Source organism: Musca autumnalis, unplaced genomic scaffold (genome assembly GCF_047663935.1).
Source record: "Musca autumnalis isolate F117 unplaced genomic scaffold, ASM4766393v1 scaffold_5, whole genome shotgun sequence".
Lineage (NCBI taxonomy): Eukaryota > Metazoa > Arthropoda > Insecta > Diptera > Muscidae > Musca > Musca autumnalis.
The window spans coordinates 63,295,508-63,309,948 of record NW_027412088.1 but is presented as its reverse complement, the minus strand read 5'-3'; the positions used below and the strand labels follow the sequence as shown (position 1 = coordinate 63,309,948).

The following is a 14,441-nucleotide window of genomic DNA, read 5'->3' as shown; positions in this document are numbered from 1 at the left end:
GCAGCAAAAAATCCAACTAAGGTTTTTGTAGTCTCAATATGTGCTGTAAGAAAATGCCCACTAGAAGCTGTTTGCATTTCCAATGTTGCACAGAATTCGGCTTTATCAAACAATTAATTGCTGTTGACCCAAAAACCATTACTTCGTTATGATTTGTGTTGATTCTTCCCAACAGACCACAAATTCCTATTGCAACCAAAAACTTCTTAATAAACTATTTAAAACCTTTACAATCAACAGCTATAAATTTGTGGCCAATTAATTACTCTTAACACAGTCTGAATCAATAAATTACACAATATTACGGTTTTAGATTGAGACAATTACACAAAATGAAATGTTTATCAATTAGGAATTGTATCCAAAAGGGGATAATTAGCACAAGTTACATGTTACATACACAGGAAGCAAATTAAGGTTTAAGATTTCTTCGATGTTATAGTTACGAAAATATTTACACAATAAATTCAATTCAATTGAAATTGCTTATAAGGTTATTATTTTTACACAAAAATTGGGCAGTGTGTGTGTGTAATATGAATATGAAATATGTAAGGATTCCACTGAAATATGTTAATATTTCTCTTGTTATTGTTACAACACAAAAACAAATGAGCTAAAATTTGGAAAAGTAGAAAAATTGACATAGGTTTTAAAATACAGAATCGATTGGCATATCGATGGGGATTTTTTTATCAGCTATTTAATAAAATATGTATATTGGACTTGGATGCAATTTTCGCAATTTAAAATTTAAAATCAATTAGTGGGATTCGAAGTGATATTATTTTTTCTTAATTTTCTTAAATTTGCCAATATAATATTTTCCTTTAAACCAGTGTGAAACATTTTTATTTACCAAAACAAAGTAAAATGTTACATTTATCAACATGTGCGGTTTATAGGAAAAAGTTTATTGACAAACCTTACTAACCCAGCACAATTTTATGGAAGTGGTTCCATGAGATGCCATGATTTCACTGGATCTTCTGCATTGGTTCAAATGAAGTCGTGAAAGATCCGATCTTTTCATCAGCATTTGAACCCATTCGAAGGAAGTCGTGAAAGATCCGATCGTTTCAAAGGAAGTTGTGATAGATCCGATCTTTTCCTTAGCATTTGAAGCCATTCCATCGATCCAATAGAGATGAATTTTGTGTTTTTATATTAACATATGTATATATTCTTTTATTTATCTAAATATGTACGTTTAAAGCAATGTAAGATTTATTATGCAAGGAAGTCCCAATCACTGAGCTAAAAGTAGAGTCAGACTGCACTCTTTGGTATTAGTCGTGTTCCTTTACGTGCCTGAGGTTACCAGTTTTTACCCGCAAAGTGTTTCCTTACTTTTAAAAGCATACCATTTACCATTTGGGTCAATACGCTCGGGATGGCGCAGCCGTCAAAATTCCTATAGGGCAAGTACTGATGACACCGTGGAAAACATCTGCCCAGCATACAGCACAGGCCCCCACGACACACTCCTCCTTTTCAATTGCCCTACCAATCCCGCTAAGAAACTTAAGTTTGCATCTTTGTGGTTACAAAAAATATAAATAGCGAAATAGCCACATTCATACGACTGATAGACCCAGAATCAGATTAAGCAGAAAAATGAGAATACAAACATATTAACTACTGTTACAACAACGAGAACAAACTGCAATCCTATATCACTATGAAAAACTGGGTTAATGAATTCAATCGTGGCCGAATCTCCCAAAAAACGAAGGTCGTTGTGGTCGTCCAAAATCGCCCGTTGTACCAGAAAAAATTAAGCCGTGCGTGAACGGATAATGCAAGATCGCCATGTTGTATACCGTGAGATAGAGGCCACCTTGAGCATTTCTTCCACCAACTGAGATTTGACATTGCATGAAGATCTGGCCGCAAAAATGGATTTTTCTCGCTGGATCTGGCAAAATTGGTCAAGCGCTCAAAAAAAGGTTCTTGTGAATTTGTGCATAAAAACGATCGCAGTGCTTCAAACGGCAGTTATAAGATCGTTACAGACGACGAATCTTGCATCTGTGTTTAGGAGCCCGAAACAAAACAGAAATCGACCATTTATGTCTTCGAAAGAGAGCCCAATCCAACGAAAGTTGTTCATAGAAAAAGGCCTTTCTTCGGCAAAACTGACCATATGGCGACTATACGGCTTGAGATATGTAGGACGGTTAATTCTGAGTGTTACACTACAATTTGTTTGCCTGAAGTCTCCTGAGAAATTCGAAAAAACGAACAAGAGAAATCGAATCGTTCTGCATCATGACAATGCGAGCTCTCACACATCGATTTAAATCAGCGCCTGTTTGACCGGACAAAACGTGGAATTGATGGTGTAAAAGCGTTCAAAACCCATGTTTTGAAGATGTCTCAATCAAGCCACTGAAAACAACCCAAAACATGGTCGCATGTCATCCTAAGTACGCTCGGGCTAAAAACTCTCAAACTTTCCAAAAAAAAATGTCAAATGACACCTGGAGACACTGCGTCTTGCCCATGCCAGACGGTTTTTAGTGCCCCTTGTAATACAAAAAAATCAGGAAAATCGTGAGTACAATCATTGTTAAAAATTGATTTTAAATTTTAAATCGCAAAAATTGCTTCCAAGCCCACAATTTTCTACCATTTTTTATCAAATATCTGATAAAACAACAAAAAACAAGTCAGAACGACGTTAAGTTCGGTCGGGACGAACTTGTTATACCCTCCAACACGAGTTGTATTGAAATAACATTGAACAGTTAGTTTCCTTTCTTTTATGAAGAAGACTAAATAACAAATTTCAGCAATTTCGATAAAAGAATGTAATTAATCTTCAAAGTACCGAAATTCGGGAGATACCATTCCATGGGGGCTATATCAAAACGTCGATATTTACCCACAAGTTTCTGGCGGAAAGTTTTTAGACTAAAAGAAGACTAAATACCAAATTTCAGTCTTTCGGTGGGATATTGACGTCAGAACCTTCATAATTATGAAAATCGGGAGGTACCGTTCTATTAGGGCTATATCGAAACGTGGACCTATTCCGACGAATTTCACTCAAAAGGCATTTACTTCCAACAAAGACTAAATACCAAATTTCAGCCATTTCGGTGGGTTGCTGTGGCAACAACCTTCAAAATACCGAAAATCGGTAGGTAACGTTCTTTGGGGGCGTGGACCTATACCGACAAATTTCTGGGAGAATGTTTTATACGAAGACAAAGTACCAATTCAGCCATTTCGATGTGATAATGAGGCTAAACCTTTAAAATACCAAAAATCGGGAGGAACCGTTCTAAGGGGGCTATATGAAGGCGTGGACCTATACCGACAAATTTCTGGGAGAATGTTTTATACGAAGACAAAATACCAATTCAGCCATTTCGATTTGATAATGAGGCTAAACCTTTAAAATACCAAAAATCGGGAGGAACCGTTCTAAGTGGGCTATATGAAGGCGTGGACCTATACCGACAAATTTCATATGGAACGCTATATACCCCAAATGAAGACCAAATACTAAATTTCAGCCATTTCAGTGGAATATTGACGCCACAACCTTTAAAATACCGGAAATATGGAGGTACCGTTCTATTTGGGCTATACTTATACTGACAAATAACATATGGAACGTTGAATACCCCAAATGAAGACCAAATACGAAATTTCAGCCATTTCGCTAGAATATTGAGGACACAACCTTCAAAATACCGGAAATAGGGAGGTACCGTTCTATGGGGCTATACTGAGGCGTGGACTTGCACCGACAAGTTTCTGGGGGAAAGTTGTGTACCCCCAAAGAAGACTAAATACCAAATTTCAGCCATTTCTGAGGAATATTAAGGCCAAAACCTTCTAAACGCCGAAAATCAGGAGGTACGTTCTATGAAGGCGTGGCTATATGAAGGCGTGGAGCTATTCCGACAGATTTCATATGGAACGTTTAATACCCCAAATGAAGACCAAATACCGAATTTCAGTGGTATTATCATGGCCACAACCTTCAAAATAAATACCCCAAAAATATCCAATACCGAAAATCGGGAGGTACCGTTCTATGGGGACTATAAGAAGGCGTAAACCTATGTGTAAAAACAACAAAAACAAAAACATTGTTCCACAACATCCCATACGGGACAAGGGAGACTTCTCTCATATCAATGAGTGCACCCCGATTCATATTTAGCTCAATGATATGGGACCTACTGTTTATCGCCGAGTCCGAACGGCGTGTCTTAAGACACCACTTATGGAGAAGTTTTTCAAGGCTGAAATACTCAGGAAATGTCGCCAACATTACTGAGGGGTATTTTGCCACCGTTGAAAAATGTTCGATGTTGCCTGGCCGGGGAATCGAACCCCCGACCTTCTGCGTGCAAGGCGGGCGTGCATACCATTGCACCACGGTGGCACCCAATGTGTACCCTATGTGTACCGAAAAAAAAATTACAAAGATTTCAACAGACGGACGGACATGGTTATATAGACTTAGAATTTTACCTCGATCACGAATATATATTCTTTATAGGGTCTCCGATGAATACTTCGATGTGTTACAAACGGAATGACAAATTTAAAAATACAAATACAAAAATTTTTCTTTTCTTTAGCTTCTTTGCATATAGCTTTTACAAAATTCTACTTTTTCAAGGCTCGATATTTCTGGAACCGTAAGTCAAAAAAATTGGAAAATTTTCTGATGAGCAGCATCACCACAGCAAAAAAAGGAAATCAAAAACAACTTTTTGAAAAATCTCTGATTTCACTCAAAAATCCCCATATGTAATTCTAAAAAATTACTGAACTAAGGATTACGGAAACAATATCAAGTTATTTTCCACCTGACAGTGAAATAAAACTAAACGTTTTTGACAAAACTTCAACTGCGGAATTTAAATCTAACTTCATTCAAGTTTATTTAATTTTTTTTGTACAACAATCGCCCCAAACTTACAATTGTTCCTAATATTAAGCACTGGTATTATTATTGTTGAATATAAATTACAAACAAATAAATACCACAAAAATATCCAATACCGTGCACACTCATGTGAACAATAGCTAAAGAACGTTATTCAATCACAAAGAAGAACAAGAAAATAATACCACACATTGAATCCAAAACTGACGGAGCCAATTCAAATTGATTTTTTTTAAATAGTTGATAAAAGAAACGCCAACAATATTTGTCCTGTGTCATATAATTCGGGACAAAATCAATCACCATCACAACAACAACAACAACAATTGGTGGCAACAAAAGATACACGTGGATTCGCCATAAAAACCAACGACACTATAAACAGCAAAATGGCAACCGGACCACATATGATGACAAAGGTATCAACGACAACAACAAGCACTTCACCAATTGTGTCACAATCGATGACAGCAACTGTATCATTATCATCGTCATCATCCTCATCGACCTTTTCGAATTTTAACAAACATAACAACACTTGTGATGACAATCAAAATAATGGCATAAAGTCTGGGCAATATCATCCAGGTAAGAGAGAGACGGATAGAGATAGTACAAGAGAGATATAGACAATTTGGCTTAATAAAATAAAAATAATTTGCAACATAAAAACTTTATTTACTTTTTTTTGTTTTAATCGACTTCATTCAATAATCATTTGTTGAGATTTTACTAATGACAATGGCATATTGTTTAAGTTCATTTATTTCATTATCAATTTGCGCTTTTTGTTTCACTATATTTATTTGCATGTATACATGTTGTACAGTAGTTCTGACCTTGTTTTTGTAGAAATGTTAAATATAATCGTATTTCCAACAGAATAATATTTTCAACAAAGCTTTATTTTAACAGATAGACAAAGCAAACATATTTCCAATATTATTCATAAAAAGAATCACACACTGAGAAACTAAGTGTGGTTTCTTTCTTTTAAGATATTGTCGTCATTTTACACATATTAACACAATATTGTTACGGAATTAGGGTTTGACTTATCCCCGTGTATGTAGATGTTGTTTTATTTACGATACGATTTGTACCAAAAAAAACGAGGGTTCTTTCTGGATTCAGGAATGGAAAATTAAAAATTTCAAAAAGGAGTAAAATGGTAAATTTTTCGTTGAAAAAGGTACTTTTTTAATATTAAAAAATCTAATATTAAAATTCAATATTAAAAATTAATTTTTTAAATTTAATATTAAAAAATTAAAAATTTTTATTCAGTAAAAAACAACAACAGCTTATATCTATGAAATCTGGAAAATGTTGCAAAATCGTATATATCTTTAAGCCCTCTTCGAGAGTATAATTAACTTTATCATTCCGTTTATAAAACATCGAAATATTCATATAAAGAATAATAACCATGTCCGTCCATCTGTTGAAATCAAGATACAGCTCACAATATTTAAGATAGAGCTTTTTAGTTAGGTACAGAAGTATCAATTAATACCAGGATGTTTGGTATTGAAAATGGGTTATATCGGTCCACATTTTGATATAGCCTAGAGCTGAAAACTATCAATATTCCGACTACCATTTTAATCACTTTCGTGAACTCTAAACAAATTATATTTTCATTAATTGAATTTTAATCGAGCTAACATGACCTAAGGGGTTTGTATTGAAAAAGTGAATTCTGGCGAAGTCCCACACATCCAACCAATATGCTACGATCGTTTCGCTGGTGGTCAATGGCTAGAAGACAAAGGTTGATTTTGATAACATCTATTTGTACAACCATTTTTACAAATTTGCAGATATGAAATATTTTTGAAGCCTTTTACTTATCAACTCAACCTAGTGTCTTGTCTAGAATTATTTCTCAATACACACACATTTACAGTCGGACTATCGATAGTTTGCCAGAACTAATATAGCACCCGTAGAAGAGCTATTGCAGGTTCTCCGCTTGATGTGAGGACTTTTAAATTTTAATTTGGGATTCTCAATAGGTGGAAGAAATAGATGAAATTATATTGTTTAATATATTCTATTGGACAGATGGATAGGTCGAAAAAATATTGTTGTTCATATTTTAATATATTCCCAATAAGAAGGTACACACTTCCAGATTTAAAAAAAAAAACTTTATGTATATGCAAATTTCTAGGCATATATAAAAATTTTAATCTTGAAAACAAAGTTTGAATTTTGCCTTTTTAGATACACATACAATTCTTCAACGTATGGGACTGGAGTATATGAAATGGTACTGAATTGGCCGTGGGGGTACTTGGGGGGTAAAAAATACTATTGTACTCAACTTTCCATCCCTGCCTGGATTACGATTCTACAATAGGCCGGGGAGATTTGTATGGAAGGAAAAAAGTGATAGTGGGCGCCTGGAGTTTCTTATTCTTGGGATTGTACTTAGCAAAAAAATCCACTAGACCATATTTGTCTAGGGTGAAAATCGAGCCCCCGGATTTTGACTTGAAATTTTTTTCAAGGATATTTTGGCCAAACCATATCTCAGAAACTTGACCTATCCTGAAAATTTCCTTTTGCGTTCTTAGTACACTCAGCAAGGGCTTTCATCTCCAAAAGGAAATTTCCACCCACTGACTTTGAGTCAAATTTTGTAGCACAGTGTAATTTATTGATATTTTCCGAAAAATATGCACATTCACGGGGCCATAACTGCCTGAAGGAGTGTTCCAATGGTTTTGCTGTGTACTAGAGAGTTCTTAATTATTGTCTTGGCTACAATTTTTGTCTTTGTGTTGGATCGAAAATCTCAGTGGTTTGGCTGTTATATATATATGCCAAAATATCCAAAAAACTTTGAAAAAATACGGGGCTCGATTTACACCGTAGACATATGGTCTAGTGGACTTTTTTGCTCAGTACAATCAGAATAATCAGAAAATCCAGGCGCCCGTGGTGGTGTTCAAATCCACCCTATTCTACAATGCTTTATTGATGTTATTCACTCCAGTTATGTACGCAGGACTTTATCTCTCTCCTAGCACACAGCTTATCTCTAGTAACTACTAAGCACACAGCTTTACTCTATTCAGCTTACTTCATAACTCTTTAGATCCACTGACGACTTAGTTCGCGAATAGATTTACAACTAACTATCCCACTCGCTACACACTCGTATTAACACCCGCTTGCGTATGCATATACTGTTCCAGCACACTTCATCTGGGAGGTTCTCCAATGTTCAAACGGGATCCAGATGCACATACACACATACTCGTATACAAACAGACGAATTAATGTGAACAACGCATCAGTGCATCAGCGGTAATAAATCCGAGGGAGTATGAGGGGTTACAATGCATGGTGTCACATTGTAGAGGCATAACACTATGCAACACTGAAAATGCAAACAACTTCTAGTATGCATTTTTTTAAAGTACATATTGAGACTGCAAAAATCCTAGTAGGGCTTTGTCCTGTCAGACCCAGTTTGGATTTTATGGCCTCATCTAAACCATTTATCGGTCCTTTATCTCAGAAACGATTAGGAATTTGGCCTTACTGTCATTGGCAATATTGTAGCCCTAAACTAGCAGAACATAAGAAAAAACCACATAAGAAAAACTCCATCGAAATCGATAAAATGTAGAAAATTTCACATGATTGCTAAAATTCTGGTCAGTATCAGCTAAACTATTGGCAACTGAACCAAGTGATCCATTGCGAAAATCTTCCAAATAATGATCTCAGCAATTCTTCTGAAACTCTAAAATGCTTACTTCATGTTGTTTCAGCGGTATTTTGCATCATATCTTTTACAAAACGTATTTCAAACATAGTTCACATCTACATTTTATTTTCGCATTTCGTATTTCACCACATAATTGACATATTTATTAAATCGTCGTTGACAAATATACTGAAAACAACGTGATAGAGGCATTTTTTAACAATCGCATCTTCTGAAAAGTTATGTATTACATTCCAGCGAATATTTTTCCAAAAGAAAACACTAAGAAACAAGTAAGAACGGTGTTAAGTTCGGCCGGGCCGAATTTGTTATACCCTTCACCACAAGTTGTATTGAAGTAAAATGGATTAATTAGTTTCCTTTTGCGTATGAAGAAGACTTAATACTAAAGTTCAGCAATTTCGGTAAAACAATGTGAGGCACCATTCTATGGGGGCTATTTCAAAACGTCGATCTATACCGACAAATTTCTGACGAAAAGTTTTTAGGCTCAAAGAAGAATAAATACCAAATTTCCTATATTTCGGTAAGAGAATGTGGCTAAAACTTAAACAATACCGAATGGGGATATAGGAAGACGTGGACCTACACTGATAATACTCTTCTGGAATATTTTATAACTCTTGGAAGACGAAATCACGAATTTCAGCCATTTCGGTTGGATATTGACGTCACAATCTTCAGTATAACGAAAATCGGGAGGTAACGTTCTATGGGGGCTATATCGAACCGTGGACCTATACCGACGAATTTTAGTCAGAAATGGGGCAATATGAAAGCGTGGACCTGTACAGACATATTTCTGGCGAACAGTTTTATATCACATTGAAGACTAAATACCAAATTTCAGCCATTTTGGTGGAATATTGAAGATACAACCTTCAAAATACGAAAAATCGGGAGGTACATTTCCATGAGGGCTATATGAAGGTGTGGACGTATACCGACAAATTTAAAAGGGAAGTTTGAGTACCCCCAACGAAGTCTAAATACCAAATTTCAGCTATTTCGGTGGAATATTGAGGTCAAAACGTTCAAAATACCGAAAATCGGGAGTTATCGTTCTATAGGGGCTATATGAAGGCATAGACCGATAATGACAAAGTTCTGGGGGAAAGTTTTATACCACCAACGTAGACTAAGTACCAAATCTCAGCCATTTTGGTAGGATAATAAAGCTAAACCCGTAAAAATTCCGAAAATCGAGAGGTACCGTTCTATGGGGGCTATATGAAGGTGTGGACCGATACCGACAAAATTCTGGGGAAAAGTTTTATACCAATAAAGAAGATTACGTACCAAATTTCAGCCATTTTGGTAGGATAATGAAGCTAAAACATTCAAAATACCGAATGTCGGAAGGTAACGTTCAATGGGGGCTATATCAAAACGTGGACCGATATATCTCATTTTCAATACCAACCATCCTGCAAGTAATAAAAACTTCTGTACCAAATTTTGACCCTCTATCTTTAAAATTGCGAGCTGTATCTTGATTTCAAAAGACAGACGGACATGGTCAAATCGACATAGAATTTTATGCAAATTGGTAAATTAAAGCCCCCATATAACGTATATATATACATATATTTTTGACGGAACTACCTGATACTTGACTTTGAAATTCCCAGTAGTCACAAAATTGCTTCATCAAAAATGTTCAACATTAGTCCATGTTTTGATATAGCCCCCATATAACGGTACCTCCCGATTTTAGGTGTCTTAGATATATTTGTTAACCGAACTCTATATAACTTGACATTTGCGGTTTAAGTGGTCACAAAACTTCTCCAAAAACAAGCTTAACATAGGTACACACTTTGATATAGCCCCCATATAAAGGTACCGCCCACATTTGTATACCCTTCACTATAATATGGAGGGTACAATTAAATTTGTCATACCTAATAAATAGACATCGGATTTTTGCATGTTTTTTATTTCTTATCCGATTGGACTCAAATTTTGGATGTAGGCGTTTTAAGGGTCAATTTTTCGATATTTGGGGTCATATCAAAAATATGCAAAAAATATGCAAAAAATATGCCAAAAAATATGCAAAATATGCAATATATGCAAAAAATATGCAAAAAACATGCAAAATATGCAAAAAATGCAAAAAATATGCAGAATATGCAAAATATGCAAACAGTTTTTGGGCGAAAATCGTCATAAAAGTCGTAAAATTTACAATTAAAGTTGGAAAAAATCATCAAAAAAACTTTAAAGTGTCCTAAATTAAGACTGTTGTCCATTTAACGTCGATTTTTAGCAGATTATTTTGCTATTGATACCTATTACGACAGTGTGGTGTAGGGTATATGATATTGTAATACTATTTGTATTGTTAAACTATGCAAAAATATAAAATTTGATAAAATATCAATTATTTTATGTAAATTCAATATTTTCTTTGTCTTAATTTGTAGCCTTAGGCTGGTTTTAATTCAAAGGGAAGAACTCGATGTCGGATTTTTTTAGGCGGGGGCCTAGACTGTTTACTTAGATTATATTTTAGATAGATTTAAGATTAAGATTGCCAATTGAGCACCATTGGAATAAGTTAACACGTGCTACTGGAGCCTCGAAGTTATGAAAATCTCGTCTCCCTCGGCGACCCATATCTGCGGAACGGTTAAGGCTATTTGCCCATATTATGCATTAACTTAAAGGGCATTCTGTTCATTTTATGTACAAAAACTAAATGCGTAAGTATTACTGAATTCGACATAGAAAGCCAGTGTCCCGATTAACGTGACTACGTACGCCTTAGGGCGAAAATTGAGCCTATCTGGGTACAGCCGACTAATTGGTTATAATCTGTGGTGAGCTCGACTCGGAGTTAATGTGACTTTTTTATGAATTTCGAGCAGTTGTTTGGGTCGAATATTTCCGGAGAAGTTTCCATCATCGCTTTGTTTAGATTTTTGTCGCCATTTGACCCTTTACGGTGTTTTGCACTGTCGGATCAAACAATGCCAAGCCAACAAATAAGACCTATACCGCATTGAAGATTTATTGAAATACGAAACAAATATCAGATAAAAGAAATAACAAAATGATAAATCATCTGTGGTATCTTAGTCCTGAACTTGTTGGCCTGGCATTGTTTGATCTGATAGTTCAAACCACCGTAAATAGCCAAATGCGACAAATATCTTAACAAAGCAAGCAGAAGAAAATGGAAATAACCAAACTAACAAAAGGACAACTGCCGCAATTCCCAGAAAAAGTCTACCAGACGTAATTACAGGGGATACTTACTTGTTGTTCAAGAGATTAAGCATTAACTCCGAATTTCTTGAAAAAGATCCTGCAACTTGACCACAGAACATCAATTACCAGGAAGGGTAAAGGATGGTAAGCAAGTTGAAAGCTGTGAACGACATAGCAGAGCAAGCAGTCGAGTTCATCACCAAGTAGTCATCTTTGCCCAGATGGCTCTAAAATCACATTATGTCAGCCCCTTAAATAAATTTAAATATGAACAAAATGTAAAAGACATTTGTTTTCATTCCCAAAAATTGATAATATTGGAAGAAATAAAAAAATTAAGCTGCAATGTTTTATTTATATCTTGAATTCAGAACTTAAAACTAGAAAATAATTCTCTCAAATAAAACTCTTGCCACAATTTTTATTGTCACAATTTTTAATTCAAATGCAAGCGTTTTATTTGAGAGATGTCGTCATTAAAAAATGATTTTCTAGTTTTAAGTGCATTTATAAATAAAACTCTGTAACTTATTTTTTTGAATTAGTTTGTATTTTTAACTTTTCAGCATTTAATTTTTTTTGACCACTGAGAACCTCATAACAAAATTATGGCCAATTTAGGCCGAAAATGTAGATAAAAACTTTAAAATACCTGAAATCGTGTTGTACCGTTATATATGGGCTATACCAAAACCTTTACCTGAATCCAACATTTTTGGTGAGGAAGTTTCTGTACCTTTGGGAACCCCAAATGTCAAGTTATAGCCAATTCGGCCTAAAAATTAAAACAGAATCCTTAAAATACTTTAAATCGGGTGGTACCGCTATATGGGGGCTCTAAGAAAAAATGGATCCATATTGGTTTTGTTTTCATATTCATGTATTTTCATCCAAGTCTGAAAAGTGTGCAAAGTTTTAGTTCGATTGGTCAACTACAACTGTGTGGAAAATAAGTTACAAGATTTGAATTAAACAGACACCAAAACAAGTTAAATAAGACACTGTAATAAGGGTTTATTCACAATAGACTCCATTTGCAACCTAAGGCGTTTTCAGGACATTAGCTTTATTATCTTGAATTCAATACTACTTACGTATTTTGTTTTTCGGCAAGAAATGTTAAGAATAGTATGGCATTTAATTTAATGCATAACACGGGCAAATAGCTTTTACCGTTTCATAGATATGGGTCGCTGAAGTCGTCAAATAGCCAAAAAATCGAGATTTTCATAATTACGAGGCCCCAGTTGTATGTGTTAATATATACCAATGGTGCTCAAACTTTAACAATCTTAAAATCTAACCAAACTAAACACTTTAGGGGAGTGCCGCATAAAAAATCCGACATCTATGTTTTCCCTTTGAGTTAAAACCAGACTAATGCAACAAATTAAGACAGAGAAAATATTGAATTTTACATAAAATATTTGACAATTTAACAACTTCTATATTTTTTTAATAGGTTAATAATAATAAAATGGTATTATAATTTTCATATAACCATATTTTTAAATCCACACTGTGGTAAGGGCTCTCAATAGCATAATATTCTGCTAAAAAAGCGACGTTAAACGACCAACAATCTTAATTTAGTACACTTTGAAGTTGCTTTGATGATTTTTTCCAACTTTAATTGTCAATTTTACGACTTTTATAACGATTTTGGGCCAAAAACTGTTTGCATATTTTGCATATTTTTTGCATATTCTGCATATTTTTTGCATATTTTGCATATTTTTTGCATCTTTTGCATATTTTTTGCATATTTTGCATATTTTTTGCATATTTTGTGCATATGCAAAATATGCAAATATGCAAAATAAATACAAAATATGACCCTGCCATTGAATTTAGATTTCTTTGAAACGAATTTTGGTCCAATCAGAATCTTCGTATCTTTATTATTAAAAAATATGCAAGTCGAAATAACTTTTCCGTCTGTCCGTCCGTCAGTCTGTTGAAAGCAATCTTTAAGATAGACCTTTATAATTTGGTTTAGAAATTTCTATTATTTATATTGTGTTTGGAATTGAAAATCGGCTATATCGGTAAACGTTTTGATATAGCCCCCATAGAATGGTACCTCTCGTTTTTAGGTGTTTTGAATGTTGTGACGTCAATATCGCCCCGAAATGGCTAAAATTTTATATTTAGACTTCATTGGGGTTGTAAAACTTTCCACCTGAAATTTGTCGGTATAGGTGAACGTCTTAATATACCCCCTTTAACGCGGTACCTCATGATTTTCCGTATTTCGAAATTTGTGGCCGATATTTGGTATTTAGTCTAGGGTGCATAAGATTTTCCACAAGAAATTTGTCGCTATAGGTCTTTTTATAGACATGGGAACAAAACATTATAACAGGCATAAAACATTCCTTGCAAAAAATCAGACAACATACTTCCACGTTTTGCCAAAGACCGCATGTAGGGTACCACCCAATTTAGGCTTTTTTTAAAGATTTTAGTCACTTTTAGCCATGTCAGTCCGTCCGTCTGTCTGTCTGGAGCGCACGATAACTCTCGAACGGTTCAACAGATTCAATCCAAAATTTGGCGTTCGTA

At 34.8% G+C, this 14,441-nt stretch overlaps 1 protein-coding gene across 5 annotated transcripts in view; it reads left to right on the top strand.

Moving 5' to 3' along the window:
- Positions 1-14,441, top strand: part of Liprin-gamma (liprin protein kazrin) — a 298,932-nt gene that overhangs the window by 198,010 nt on the left and 86,481 nt on the right. For 4 of the 5 annotated variants that reach the window (XM_073989560.1, XM_073989562.1, XM_073989563.1 and 1 more), the window contains one exon: positions 5,156-5,503. The exons of the other annotated variant lie outside the window; for it this stretch is intronic. In XM_073989560.1, the coding sequence (XP_073845661.1) occupies positions 5,156-5,503 (348 nt within the window). The remainder of the gene's footprint in view (positions 1-5,155; positions 5,504-14,441) is intronic. 5 annotated transcript variants of the gene reach the window in all.